Raw genomic sequence first — 12,600 nt, 5'->3', positions numbered from 1 at the left:
ACCATTTCATAAAAACATTTTTTAGCTGTGCTTACTACTAATTAATTTCATATTAATGGGGACAACCGCGAATATGCACGTATCTCTCTCATTCACCTTCCTGAATTTTTCCTTTCCTCCGTTTCTCTCATCCTGGCGATCCTTCCTGCTCTGCCAGCAGCGCCGGAAAACGAAAACAAATGTGGAATTTCCGCGATACGGCTCGTAGCTACGTATACGGAGGTGAAGTAAAGAGAAAGAGAAAGAAAGAGAAAGGAATGAAGGTACGAGAAAGAGGAGACAAAAAAGAAGAATAGAAAGGATTCGCCGTTGGCGGAGGTAAACTGAAACAATTCGTAAAGCCGTCTCGGCCGGCGTTTACATTCGTGCAGGAATTCGCAACTGCAAGATTCCGGACGTAACGGACACGGAAGAGAATGAGAGAGAAAGGAAGAAAAAGAAATGGAATGACGGTGGTGCATGAAAAACGCGAGAAGAGAGCGCCGAATGACCAAACTGTAAATGATATAAAGAAAACGGCACTCATCCGACAAACATGCGCGAGATATAGCGTCCAATATAGCGAAGAGCGCGAATATATGCTGTATCGTTCATGTTTTGCTGTCCCGGTGCAATATTTTTCCACCAAGCACATTTCACATTCGACCACTTTGTCTCTGTACCAGCAACTGTGAGATATGCGTGGAGTTTTTTGTCAGTTTTCCCGTTTTTGTGAAAAATCAATTGACAGCGCATCTATTTAATTTTATGCCGACTCGACTGTCTTTTAAAGGTAAAAAAGCACTGTCAATTTTTCTTTCATATTTAAAAATTCAGAAGAAATCTCGAGAATTTAGAATTTTATAGTTCAGAATATACTGATGCAATGACATTTTTGTTAATTGGAGACCGGTTCATTAAGCAACGGATGCAAATTTTGAATCGCGCTGAATTAAAACAGTAAAATCCTATGATGAAAATGCCTCGCAGCACGTGAATAAATTGAATTTTCCCATTACGTAGCAGAGCTATTGTGTGTGACAGCACAAAAATGATCTCTGTCGAATAAATTCTTCATTTAATTAGACGTTGAATTTCACCTATCTTGATAATAATAAAACAAACTTAAAAAGAAAGATCTCAACACCTCCCATCGTGACGATACCCACAATTCGATATACTTTAGCGCTTCCTATTCGCGATTGTTCGAAAATTTTCCGATTGTCTGTGCTCGTCATTCTCTGTCGTGTCGTCGGTGCTCTTAACGTTCGATCTGTTCAATCCCCGAAAGGAAATAAATTGGCGGTTCCAATGGTAGCAAATGAAGCGCACCGCACAGTCGCTCATTAATCGAATGAACCTACGGCTAATTGGTTCCTGATTTAATCACTTGGCTACCTGCACGATTCATGTATCTACCTCGACATGCACCCATCTCGCGTGATAGAATTATCCGTGAGATTATTATTGTTATTTACTGCTAACAAGCTTGCGATTCACAGCCGATTCTGCGGAGTTGTCGGAGAGTTTCCATCAAACAATATAATTAACACATTGGATGTTTGCGATTATTGCCGTACTCGTTCATTGTGAGAAAAATAAAAATAACGATATTTATTAACGCACGATGATTAAATTGATGCATGCAGGATGCCATCATGAAAAATTCTAACATATTTACGGTAGTTGAAACGTCAACTAACAATAAGAATAGGTTGTTCCACGTTGCAGCAATATAATTAGAAGAAATTAATCATAATTAGATATCACTGCGTCATCAGACATTCTTATTTATGTAGTCACAGGATATATTTATATACAACGAGGCAGATATTTATGAATCATAAAAACTATACGTACATATACATAATGTGACAATGATAGATTAACTAATAAAATTTTTTATGCTTGAAAACAAAAGGTCTTAGTTTATAAAATGTATTTAATTATTTATTTAACAGGATCATGGCAGATACGATGGAATTCAAAGAGTTCTTTTCGGCGGTGGCCTCAGATTTTGGCTACACAAACTATTACTGCTGGACTCGTTGTCTTATTTATCGCACGGACAATTAAGTCTCAGTTTGAATCGTATGATCCTAGTGGACATTGACGATATATTCGTCGGCGAGAAAGGTACCAGATTAAAAAAAGACGATGTAATGGCATTGTTGGCCACTCAGCAAAGAATTCAAGCTCTAGTGCCGGGGTTCAAATTCAATTTGGGGTTTTCCGGGAAGTATTTTCATCACGGGACAGCGGAGGAGAATTTGGGGGACGACATGCTTTTGGAGAACGTAGACAGGTATGACAAAACCGAATATTAGTCACTTAAATAATAAATGCGGTAAATATTACGTTACAGAGATTTTAACCAATTGAGTATTATATTAATATTATTAATTATATCTGTGCAGTTATATTTGTGCATTTTAAAATTAATTTGATTAATCAGCTTTATAGTATTAGCAATTACAATTATTGATTAAATTTATTGTTATAAAATATATAAACATATAATCTGTTATATATATATATATATATATATATATATATATATATATGTATACATAAGCTAAATTTAAATTTACGACCTCATCGACATTATAGTGCAGCTTTTATCGTATAATGTCACGCGACTGTTTATTATAATGCCGCCGTGATCGCCACGACAAAATATTACAAAGCCTCAATGTAGATTACCACAAGGTAATTAATCGCGGTCATCGACATTGAATAAAAAAAAAGGATTTTTTAAACGCTTTGAAAAATCATTTTTTATACATTAATATAGTCAGTAAAAATAACTGTTAAAAAATGTCGCGGGCTTTTAGATTTACGTGGTTTTCCCACATGTGGAACCACCAACAACCGCATCTGTACGAGAATGTAACTCATCTACAATTGGACATGGCGTTGAACAAACAATTCGCAAAGGACCACGGTATACCGACCGGAAGCGGATACAGCGTAAGTCCGCATCACTCCGGCGTTTACCCGGTCCATGAAGGTCTCTACGAAGCGTGGAAACGAGTATGGAACATCAAGGTCACGAGCACCGAAGAGTATCCGCACCTGAGGCCGGCACGTTTGAGACGCGGCTTTATTCATCGTAACATAAAGGTATAAAATCACGTAAATCGGCAACAGTCATTAAATCATCTCTAAATCAAACATTATTGATAAATACGATACGATATGAGATATAATTTGCACACATGAATATATTGAAAATGTTATTTGTATTAACTGAGTGCCGTGTTGCGATTAAATATTGCTTTATCTCATAATTTCCAAAATATGAAAATCTCGATTTTATTGCCGGTTACAATTTACATACGTAAATATTAAATACGTAATCGATCATAAAATTCAATAATTAATTAGATATTTGTTTACTTATGGATATGAGAAACATGATTATATTATTTTAGGCAATATATAAATCAAACTCGTGTGGAGATTTTTTTGCTCAAATTTTTAAAAAATTTTATTTTTACAATAAATATAATTAATTTATATTTTATATTTTATTAGATCTTCTGGCGCATATAGATTACAAATTCAATATTTATTGTCGGATATAAAATTATTCATTTTGTATATATTCAAGGTTCTACCGAGGCAAACTTGCGGCCTTTTTACTCACACGATTTTTATCGAGAGATATCCAGGCGGAAGGGAAAAGCTGGACGAGTCGATACAGGGCGGTGAACTTTTTCAAACGATTGTATATAACCCGGTGAGTAAATCAACCGTTATGGAATCAATTTTTGTCGATTTCGTTTGATCTCTCATATCATATGTGTTCATCTTTTTAATCGTTATATATTCACATGTGAATAAATTTTATTATTAATTTTGCTCGACATGAAATATCTATTTTTTTAGCTTCTTTCTTTTTTTAATTTATTACATTTATTATTATGATTTATTACATTTTTTTATATTTTATATATTTTCTTTTTTTAATATTATTAATATTATTATTTATAATGGGGTATATTCAAAACCAGTGAAATTATTCTTGATTGCTTTTCTAGATAAATATTTTTATGACACATATGTCGAATTATGGAAACGATCGATTGGCATCGTACACTTTCGAATCGGTTATAAAATTCATTCAGTGTTGGACGAACTTAAGACTATCCAGCGCACCGCCTCTCCAACTTGGGGAACGTTACTTTCAGTTATATCCCGAAGAGGCTGATCCAGTGTGGGGAGTGAGTAGATTGGATATTCAACAATTTTAATTGTGCTCTTCTACAACATCAAGTTTTTGATCTTTCTTACAGAATCCATGCGACGATCAGAGACACCAAAAAATCTGGTCTCGTAATAAAACTTGCGATCAATTGCCGCGATTTCTAGTAATCGGACCTCAAAAAACCGGTACCACGGCATTGTATACGTTTCTGTCTATTCATCCAGCAATAAGCAGCAATCTACCGAGTCCCGACACTTTTGAAGAGATACAGTTTTTCAATGGAAAGAATTATTACAAAGGTCTCGATTGGTAAGTGATCAGAAATTAATTCTGTATCTATTGTTAGATATAAAGAACAAAAATATAATTCGCATTACTTTTGCAGGTACATGAGCTTTTTTCCGGCGTCGAAAAATGAGAGTTCTCGATATCTGTTTGAGAAATCTGCCACTTATTTCGATGGAGAATTAGTACCACGGAGGACCCATGCGCTTCTTCCGAGAGCTAAGCTAATCACTATATTGTTGTCTCCAGCTAGACGTGCTTATTCATGGTACCAGCATACCAGAGTGCACGGAGATCCGGTAGCGAACAATTACTCCTTCCATGAGGTCATTACAGCAAGCGATTCTGCACCGAAACCCTTACGGGACCTTAGAAATAGGTAATAATTAAACATGAACAACCTAAGAGATATTTGCCTAATAATATATGAATATAATAGACGCTAATAATAGACACAATTTATTAGTTGAAACGAGCGGATAAGCATTAAGATTATGGGCTTTTCATACTCTATCTCTATATGAAATAAAATATTTAAATTTTAATATATTATATATATTTAATATATTATATTTAAAATATTTAAAATAAAATATATTTTTAGTTAAATTTCAACATGATATTGCACTCAATTACAGATGTCTAAATCCCGGAAAATACGCCCAGCATTTAGAGAGATGGTTGTCGTTTTATTTACCACAGCAATTACACATCATCGATGGCGAACAGTTACGGCAAAATCCTGTGGAAACACTGCACGAATTGCAACGATTTTTGAAGATAACACCTGCGTTCAATTATTCTTCGCATCTGAGGTACGATCCGAAAAAAGGTTTCTTCTGTCAAGTCACTAACGAAGATCGCACTAAATGTCTGGGAAAAAGTAAAGGTCGCCAGTATCCACCAATGGAAGATAGATCGTACAAATTATTACAGGTAAAATTCTTGTAAATATATATATTTATATAAAAAAATATATATACAAATATATATATTTTTTATTCGATATGCATATATAAAATAATGTGTGATATGTTTTAAACGCTATATCTTTTGCAGAGATATTATTTATCTCACAACACAGCTCTAGTGAAATTATTAAAGCGGCTTGGGTCCAGAACGATCCCACAGTGGCTGAAGGAAGATCTAACAGACACTGTGATGACCTAGCAAACGTCAATTACGTGAAACTCTAGTGTTTCCCGGCTGCTCGCTTCCGCTGTCAGCGAAATACATCGTTTGCTAATGGAAGACCTGTAAATTAATTGTACATTCGAAACTCTACTGGATTCTACATTTTCAAAAGAAGGACCATGACTGGCCTATCTCAGTGAACTGGCCTAATCTAATTGGAGGGAATTTGCAAAAGCTAGTCATTAAGCGGCTCTACGAAGCCACATTATAATTGTCGATCATTATTAAGCTAATATTATTAATAGATTATTTTTTTTATTTTGTGACTATTATATTATTATCATCATTATCATCGTTACCGCATCGTACAGATAAGAAATCTTAAGAATACATAGTTTACTGGTGCCATTGCTCAGCAATCGTGATTAGGCACCTTTCGTCCTACTTACTGATGCATAAGTTGGGCCAAGAAAAAGTCGATTAATGCAACCGTTTTGCATTCGGCTTGAGATTTATTTAAAAAAAGTATGTATATCTTACAAAAAATATCATGGACCCGTTTAGCAATTTTGATATATAAATAAAAAAATTCATATAACAAAAGAAAAAATATATCCATACTAGAAATTTATAAAAAAATATCAAACTTGAGTAAATGAATTTTTACTACAATATCAAACGTATAATATATGTCTCTTATGCACAAAAGTACTCTTCAACTTAAACACAATATTTAAAAAAATTAAAATTCGATTTCCTCAATATTAGACTTGTACACACACACACACACACACACACACACACACACAAATCATGTTTTGAAAAATATATTTTTCATGTGTAAAGATCATTGATGAATAGTACTGGTTGATTTCTTTATCAGGCGATTCATCGATTGTTCTTTCCGCATTAATCATCGAATCGTCCATGCGAGTGTAAAATTTCGGAACTGAACTGTTTTCCTTGAGCCCATCAACTTTAGAAAATACAGTATATATGTTAATTCTCGATATGTATTTAAAGTCGATGATGATGACGGTAATGACGAGATGTCTGTATATTTTGACAATACTATTCTTAGTATCGGCGATATGAAAAAGCCAACAAAAGATGTGATCGCGTCCGTTTGTATATTGATGTAACGCATTATTTTGACGTTAATATAAATGTATTATACGAACAAAAAGAATTTGAAACGGATCAAATCCGAGATGAATTTCAAAGTTTGTCGATCTCGGATGTGATGGCGAACGTACGTCCGCTTGCAATAATCAATGCTATCAGAGTTAAACTTGTGCGAATATTAGATTGATAAATGATTACTTGGAAAACTACGGAGATTACTTACTGACAAGTTATATATGGAATTATGCATATGTGAAGATTTTAAAATTTGTCGCGTACTGTACATTAACAAATCATGGATTTGAAAAGTGTTGTAAAGTATAGTATTAGGTCTGATCTTTCAGCTTAAGTCCAAATGATATGACGACTTTTCAAGATTGTTTATCAGCATATTTTTTTCACTTTCGATATGTGAATAATAAAATGCATACTCGCACATGCACGTGCGTGCATTCTTGTGTGTATGTTGTGTGTATGTGTGCGTATTTAATTGCTCGTTTTGGAGTGATGTTCACGCAAAATATCTATTTTACCTCAAAAGAACATAGATTGAAAATCAACTTAACGAGATTTTGCTGATTGAGAAGAATGCTAATGAGATCTGATTTATATTGCATATATTTTTTTGTTATTTATTGATCACTTACACATATATATTATCTCCAGCGCGAACTATATGTACAAATATTTTTAATAATACTAAATGTGTATCTGTGACTATTTATATTGTACATTATAAAGAGTTCTTGGAAAGAAGGAGTTCAAGAATCTGATGGGAGATAGTTACCTGTATTATAACACCTGCTTGCCGCACTTTTTTATATTGAAAAGTGTATTAATATTGTATAGCCCATTAAGAAAAAGTCTTGGCCCAAGATGAGCAATCCATCAAGTGAAGAAAACATCTTTTGTTATAGTTTTAGTATTGCATCAGTTATTTTTCCTATTATGAATGGTTGATTGATATTCTGGTGATTTTGTTTAATGATCTCTGCATTGGAGTTACGCATATGTGTGAATCATGTTATATTCAAATAATCTTCTATACATAAATCTTTTGTTACGTTTGTATGATTTGTTTTCATTTTTATACTGCCGTTAAAACTATGCCATAATGTTTAATAAATCATGTACAAAGATTATTATTAGTATTACAGTAGTTGTTAATAATAATGAAATAATATCAACTGATTGATCTGTTTTATCGAATCGTGCCATTTTACCAATGTTGTATATATGATTATGATTATAACGTATCAATCATGTTGGATTTTTAGAGTCAATATCCTTAATTTTGTTCGGTATGGCGGTAGCAACGAATGTCCGGCTTGCTACTACCTGACAATAACCTGACGGCAAACAGAGGTAGATGATAACTCCGCGAAATTTAAGAATCGCACAAAAATATAAGCAGGGCCAATATCTAGCATTATCTCATCATTGATTTAATGTTTTCTATAGTCATCTTTCTTATTTTTCTATTTCACATATAAACTTTATGGTCTTTTTTTAATCTTTCTATTTTGTATCCCCTAATTTTGTTTTTTTATTTTTCTATTTTCTGAAATTTTCATATTGATATATAATATGATTGAATGTAACATAATAGAATATATATCGTAATAAAATTATGTATAGCATTAATATACGAATATTACCAAATTATATACATATATATATTAAATATATATATATATATATATATACATATTATATACATATTATATACATATTATATATATATATATATATATATATATATATACATATTATATACATATTATATACATATTATATATATATATATATATATATATATATATATATATATATATATATTTATGTTAAAAATTTATAATAATATAAATGCTAACATATATGTTTGTTTTGTCTTTTTTATTATACATTGTTCAAATAAATTAAGAATGTTTAGAATTTTACAGTTGTATATCAAATACTACTGATTATAATCAATGATGGCGTACTGCTAACTGCTTTCAAATTTCGTGAGTGCATCGTTTGCGTATTAATAACGAGCATTCTGTAAATATTATGTTCCAATAGAGACTGTCATACAAGAAGAGAAATGCCATTGTTGTACGAATAAATAAAACTGCGCGTAGGCTGAATGTATGATTCTAAGAAACAAGAATTTTAATTATTTAATTTATAATTATTCTATTGTAAAATATTGTAATAATTGTACGAATAGCTTATAAGTTCTAATAAAAGAAGCATTGAAAATCTTAGACTAGACAGTTTTGTAACAATGATACATGTTGAAAAATGCTATATAATACATTTTTTCTAGTATACATATACACTTCAAATCATATATATCTTAATTTTAATATAATTTTATTTATAATTATTTTATATGATACACTCTCGATTCTCTTTATTCTCTTTTAAGATACATCTGATATATATCTTTTGTTACTGTATATATTAATACCATTTTAAAGCTAGAACTAGAACAATTTAGATATTGCAGAAACGTTCTTGTATGCGAATACAATTTTCTCATCAAAGCTATATGTAATATTCTCTGAATGATAGCTCTAAGGTATATAGCTTAGTCCTTTGATAATTTTACCACCTTAACATTGTATGTAGATGTCTGCGCTCAACCAAATGTTACTAGAATAGCAAGGAATATGACTTTATGTTATAAATTAATGAATTATTGTTGCAATATCCTTTGTGCATGCGTTCAAATTTGGTGTTTTTTCAAAGATAGTATCCTCATCGCACGAATCACTGGATGAAGAATCCACATGTTTCGGTCCTAATACGACTTTCACATCTTCTTTGACAAATTCGTGATATAAGTTCATTAGTTTTACAGTTCTCCGAAGCTGATAATTCGATTCATTCATATTTCTCGATTTTGCAATTCTCGTATTAATATTTTCCGTCAAGATTGAACTTTTATCACCAACATTATGATCCTCAATTTTATGTTGAGCGTTACTCTCTTTGACTTCAAACTCTTTCGAAATTTCCTCGTCTATTTCTTCAATAGGATCTAGAATACATTTTATTTCTTTTCCAAGAAATAATTGTCTTCTTCCGATTTCCAAAAGTTCGTTGTTAATCGATTCGCCAGTACCACCTTGATCCTTTATTAATACAGGTGCACATCCAGACAAAGTATGAACTTGTCTTGCTTTCTTTACTCTTGCTTCTATAAATACATCATTTCATTTATTGAGGAAATTGCAAACTAATTATTGTTTACATATCTTAAAGCTACAATTTCGAAATCCTATTTTTAATTGTTTTTAATTATTTCTGCATCACTTTTTGAAATAATTATTAAAAAATATTGTTTAAAAAAATACACAGTAGAGAGAAAGAGAGAATCGAGTAAATCGTGTGAAAATATTCTTAGGCAAAGAATTGTAATTGTAAAAAGGCAAAATTGATGTTAAATAATCAAAGATAATGAAGAGAAATCTGAGTAACTTCAACCAACCTGGCACTTGAACCTTCATAACATTATCGTCAATTTTAACATTTGATTTACTCCCGGTAGGTCTTTCTTCTTCAAGTTTGTCTATCTGCGTCTGATACTTCCAAGATCTGGAACCTACATTTGGATGATGTTTTGTACCGGAGATTGAACTCGGTTGCAGATAGAGGCATCCGCTCTCAGGAAAGAAGAGTCTCTGCAGAAATGATCTCGGCGGACCTCTATCGATGACAGCATTAGCTCGTGCGTGGTTGAGACATTCTGATTTATTGCGAAGTATACCACAGCATTCCAGCATGCCGAAGACTAGCAACATCGCCGTACTAACCAGAGTCAATAATGCGGCCAGACAAATTAATTGCCAGGAGAAATTCAACAATATCGTCACGATATCCTCGTCAGTGCGCGCGATGCAGAGAGGAGCCAATGTACTGCCGAGAATCGCGCAAACTAGATGTATAGCTATAATATTGCAGTAATCCTCCAAAGAGCTGCGAAAAATCTGTCTGGAGATCAAATAGAACGCGATACCTCCCAGACAACCCAAGACAATAGCTATTTGCGGCGAGTATTCATTCGTCGCGGCTGATACTGTCACCACACCGACGATTGTACCTTGAACGCATCTCATCATGGTCCAATGATTGAAGCTCTCTCGGCTCAATATGAGATGCAGGGCCACGATTAGCAGCGTGCACGAGGATGCGGCTAGCAAATTGTTGACGTATGCGTGCGATGGATCCCGCGTATGTATTCGGAATTTGTCACGGTCGTACGTACTCGTGCATAAACCCTGTAAACGTGCGTGACATCATACTCAACTAACTAGTACAGTTAGTTTTTGTATGACTAGCAGTTTCTATCTATGTATGGAATTTAACGATCGACGCTTAGAAATCGTTACGAAGGATTTTTAAATTTAAGAATCGTGTCAATGAATTTGAAATCAGAACTTTCTTAGAATTTCAACAATATTTTCTCATATATATTTTGTTCTCATTTAATTATTTTCCATAATAATCAGTTTATTAAAAAGGCGTTTTTGTTTACAATTTCCAAGCTTCATTATTATATAATAGACTATATGAATTATCAAAAACAAAATATTTTTCATCATATTATCATGATAAGAAGTTATATTTATTTCTTATATGATAAGAAGTTATATTTAATTCAGAGAGATATTTACTTGAAGTCCAGCCAATATTAATAGAAGACCCCCGAAAACGGTCCCTGCGGAACCGGCAGTAATACTCGCATCATCCAGATCTCCCAGTATAAGCATTCTCCTGCCGAGGATGACACATCCAATCAGACCAGAAAATCCCCCGACGACGTGAACTACTCCCGCGCCAGCGTAGTCCTTAAAAGTGACCGCTCTTCCACCCAATTCGTTCTTCGCCATCCATCCTTCGGCGGTCCAGGCCCAGTGGATCAACAATGGTTGTATCAGACCGGATAAGAGAATATTTACCAGCAGATATCCCACTGTATGCATTCTGCCTACGATAGCGCTGGTGCAAATTGCCGACGCAATTACCACCGCTTGCCAACCGACGATCGCTTCATTCTTGTCAATTGTTGGATCACCGATCCAGTAACCCTCGCCGATTAAACCAGCCATGTCGCCGTTGTAGGCAACGAGGAAGCCCGTAAGGAAGTACATGACGGTAACGCAACACAAGTCGATCACATTTTGAAGGAGTATCAGATTAACATTGTTGACCGGTACGCTGCCAACTTGCACGAGGACGAACCCGATGCGTAACAGGATCGTCAAGACGAGGCGAATCAACGAATTCCAATGAAAGTGCGCCGGTGAAATGGTGGTGTAGTTGTTGAATGAACGAAGCATGGCATAATCGTAATCGTCGTAAATATAGTCATCTCTAGTGACGGATGACATTCTTTCCTCTGGAAATCGAATCTTTCGTCTAGTCACGTTATCACATCGTTCACCATAGTCGAGGTAAGTCTCAAAGTTCTATACATATTCTATACATATATATAATATAATATTTGCTGAAAGGTTAATATAATTGATAAGAAACTTGAATGAAGTGTTTATAGTTCGATTATCCGATGTTTTATTAAAATCGATTAGTGATAGATTGATATTGTATAATAGATCGTGTTGCTCGCACTTTCTCTCTCTCTTTTTAACGCTCAAACATATATTTATCTCGCTTTAAATGTAAAAATTTTTAAGAAACGCAAGCAACACGAGTAAATGTAAAGACATGTAAACACGAGATTCGATTGAAATGGATGCACGTTCAATTTCGAAAAATTTTAATCAAAGTTAAATAACAATTTTTCTCAAGCATAAAAATCACACAAATTTATATTCCTTAAAATATACAAAATATTAAAGTAAAGAAGGAAAGAAAAA

At 33.4% G+C, this 12,600-nt stretch overlaps 3 protein-coding genes across 5 annotated transcripts in view; 2 read left to right on the top strand and 1 right to left on the bottom strand.

The window, feature by feature from the left end:
- Positions 1-8,407, top strand: part of Sfl (N-deacetylase and N-sulfotransferase sfl) — a 99,301-nt gene extending 90,894 nt beyond the window's left edge. For all 3 annotated transcript variants that reach the window (XM_083080818.1, XM_083080817.1, XM_083080819.1), the window contains 8 exons: positions 1,941-2,284; positions 2,814-3,102; positions 3,593-3,721; positions 4,023-4,205; positions 4,278-4,498; positions 4,575-4,853; positions 5,113-5,410; positions 5,534-8,407. In XM_083080818.1, the coding sequence (XP_082936944.1) occupies positions 1,941-2,284; positions 2,814-3,102; positions 3,593-3,721; positions 4,023-4,205; positions 4,278-4,498; positions 4,575-4,853; positions 5,113-5,410; positions 5,534-5,644 (1,854 nt within the window). In that variant the 3' untranslated portion in view covers positions 5,645-8,407. The remainder of the gene's footprint in view (positions 1-1,940; positions 2,285-2,813; positions 3,103-3,592; positions 3,722-4,022; positions 4,206-4,277; positions 4,499-4,574; positions 4,854-5,112; positions 5,411-5,533) is intronic.
- Positions 8,408-8,620: 213 nt separating this feature from the next.
- Amt2l (Amt-2-like protein) lies at positions 8,621-12,281 on the bottom strand. The gene is made up of 3 exons (XM_083080959.1): positions 11,398-12,281; positions 10,212-11,001; positions 8,621-9,920 (listed from the first exon to the last, which is right to left on the bottom strand). Exons 1-3 carry the CDS (start codon positions 12,112-12,114, stop codon positions 9,409-9,411), a joined length of 2,019 nt encoding a protein of 672 aa, XP_082937085.1. The 5' UTR covers positions 12,115-12,281; the 3' UTR covers positions 8,621-9,408.
- The window catches only part of Mcu (mitochondrial calcium uniporter), a 52,379-nt gene continuing 51,332 nt past the window's right edge, over positions 11,554-12,600 (top strand). Inside the window, exon 1 of the mRNA XM_083080961.1 lies at positions 11,554-12,177. The gene's annotated coding sequence lies outside the window, so the exon portion shown is untranslated. The remainder of the gene's footprint in view (positions 12,178-12,600) is intronic.

This window comes from Camponotus vicinus, unplaced genomic scaffold (assembly GCF_025532165.1).
Source record: "Camponotus vicinus isolate PSW18456_S1 unplaced genomic scaffold, iyCamVici1.0 SCAF_10, whole genome shotgun sequence".
Lineage (NCBI taxonomy): Eukaryota > Metazoa > Arthropoda > Insecta > Hymenoptera > Formicidae > Camponotus > Camponotus vicinus.
The sequence above is the reverse complement of the archived record's forward strand: the minus strand, read 5'-3'. Positions and strand labels throughout refer to the sequence as shown.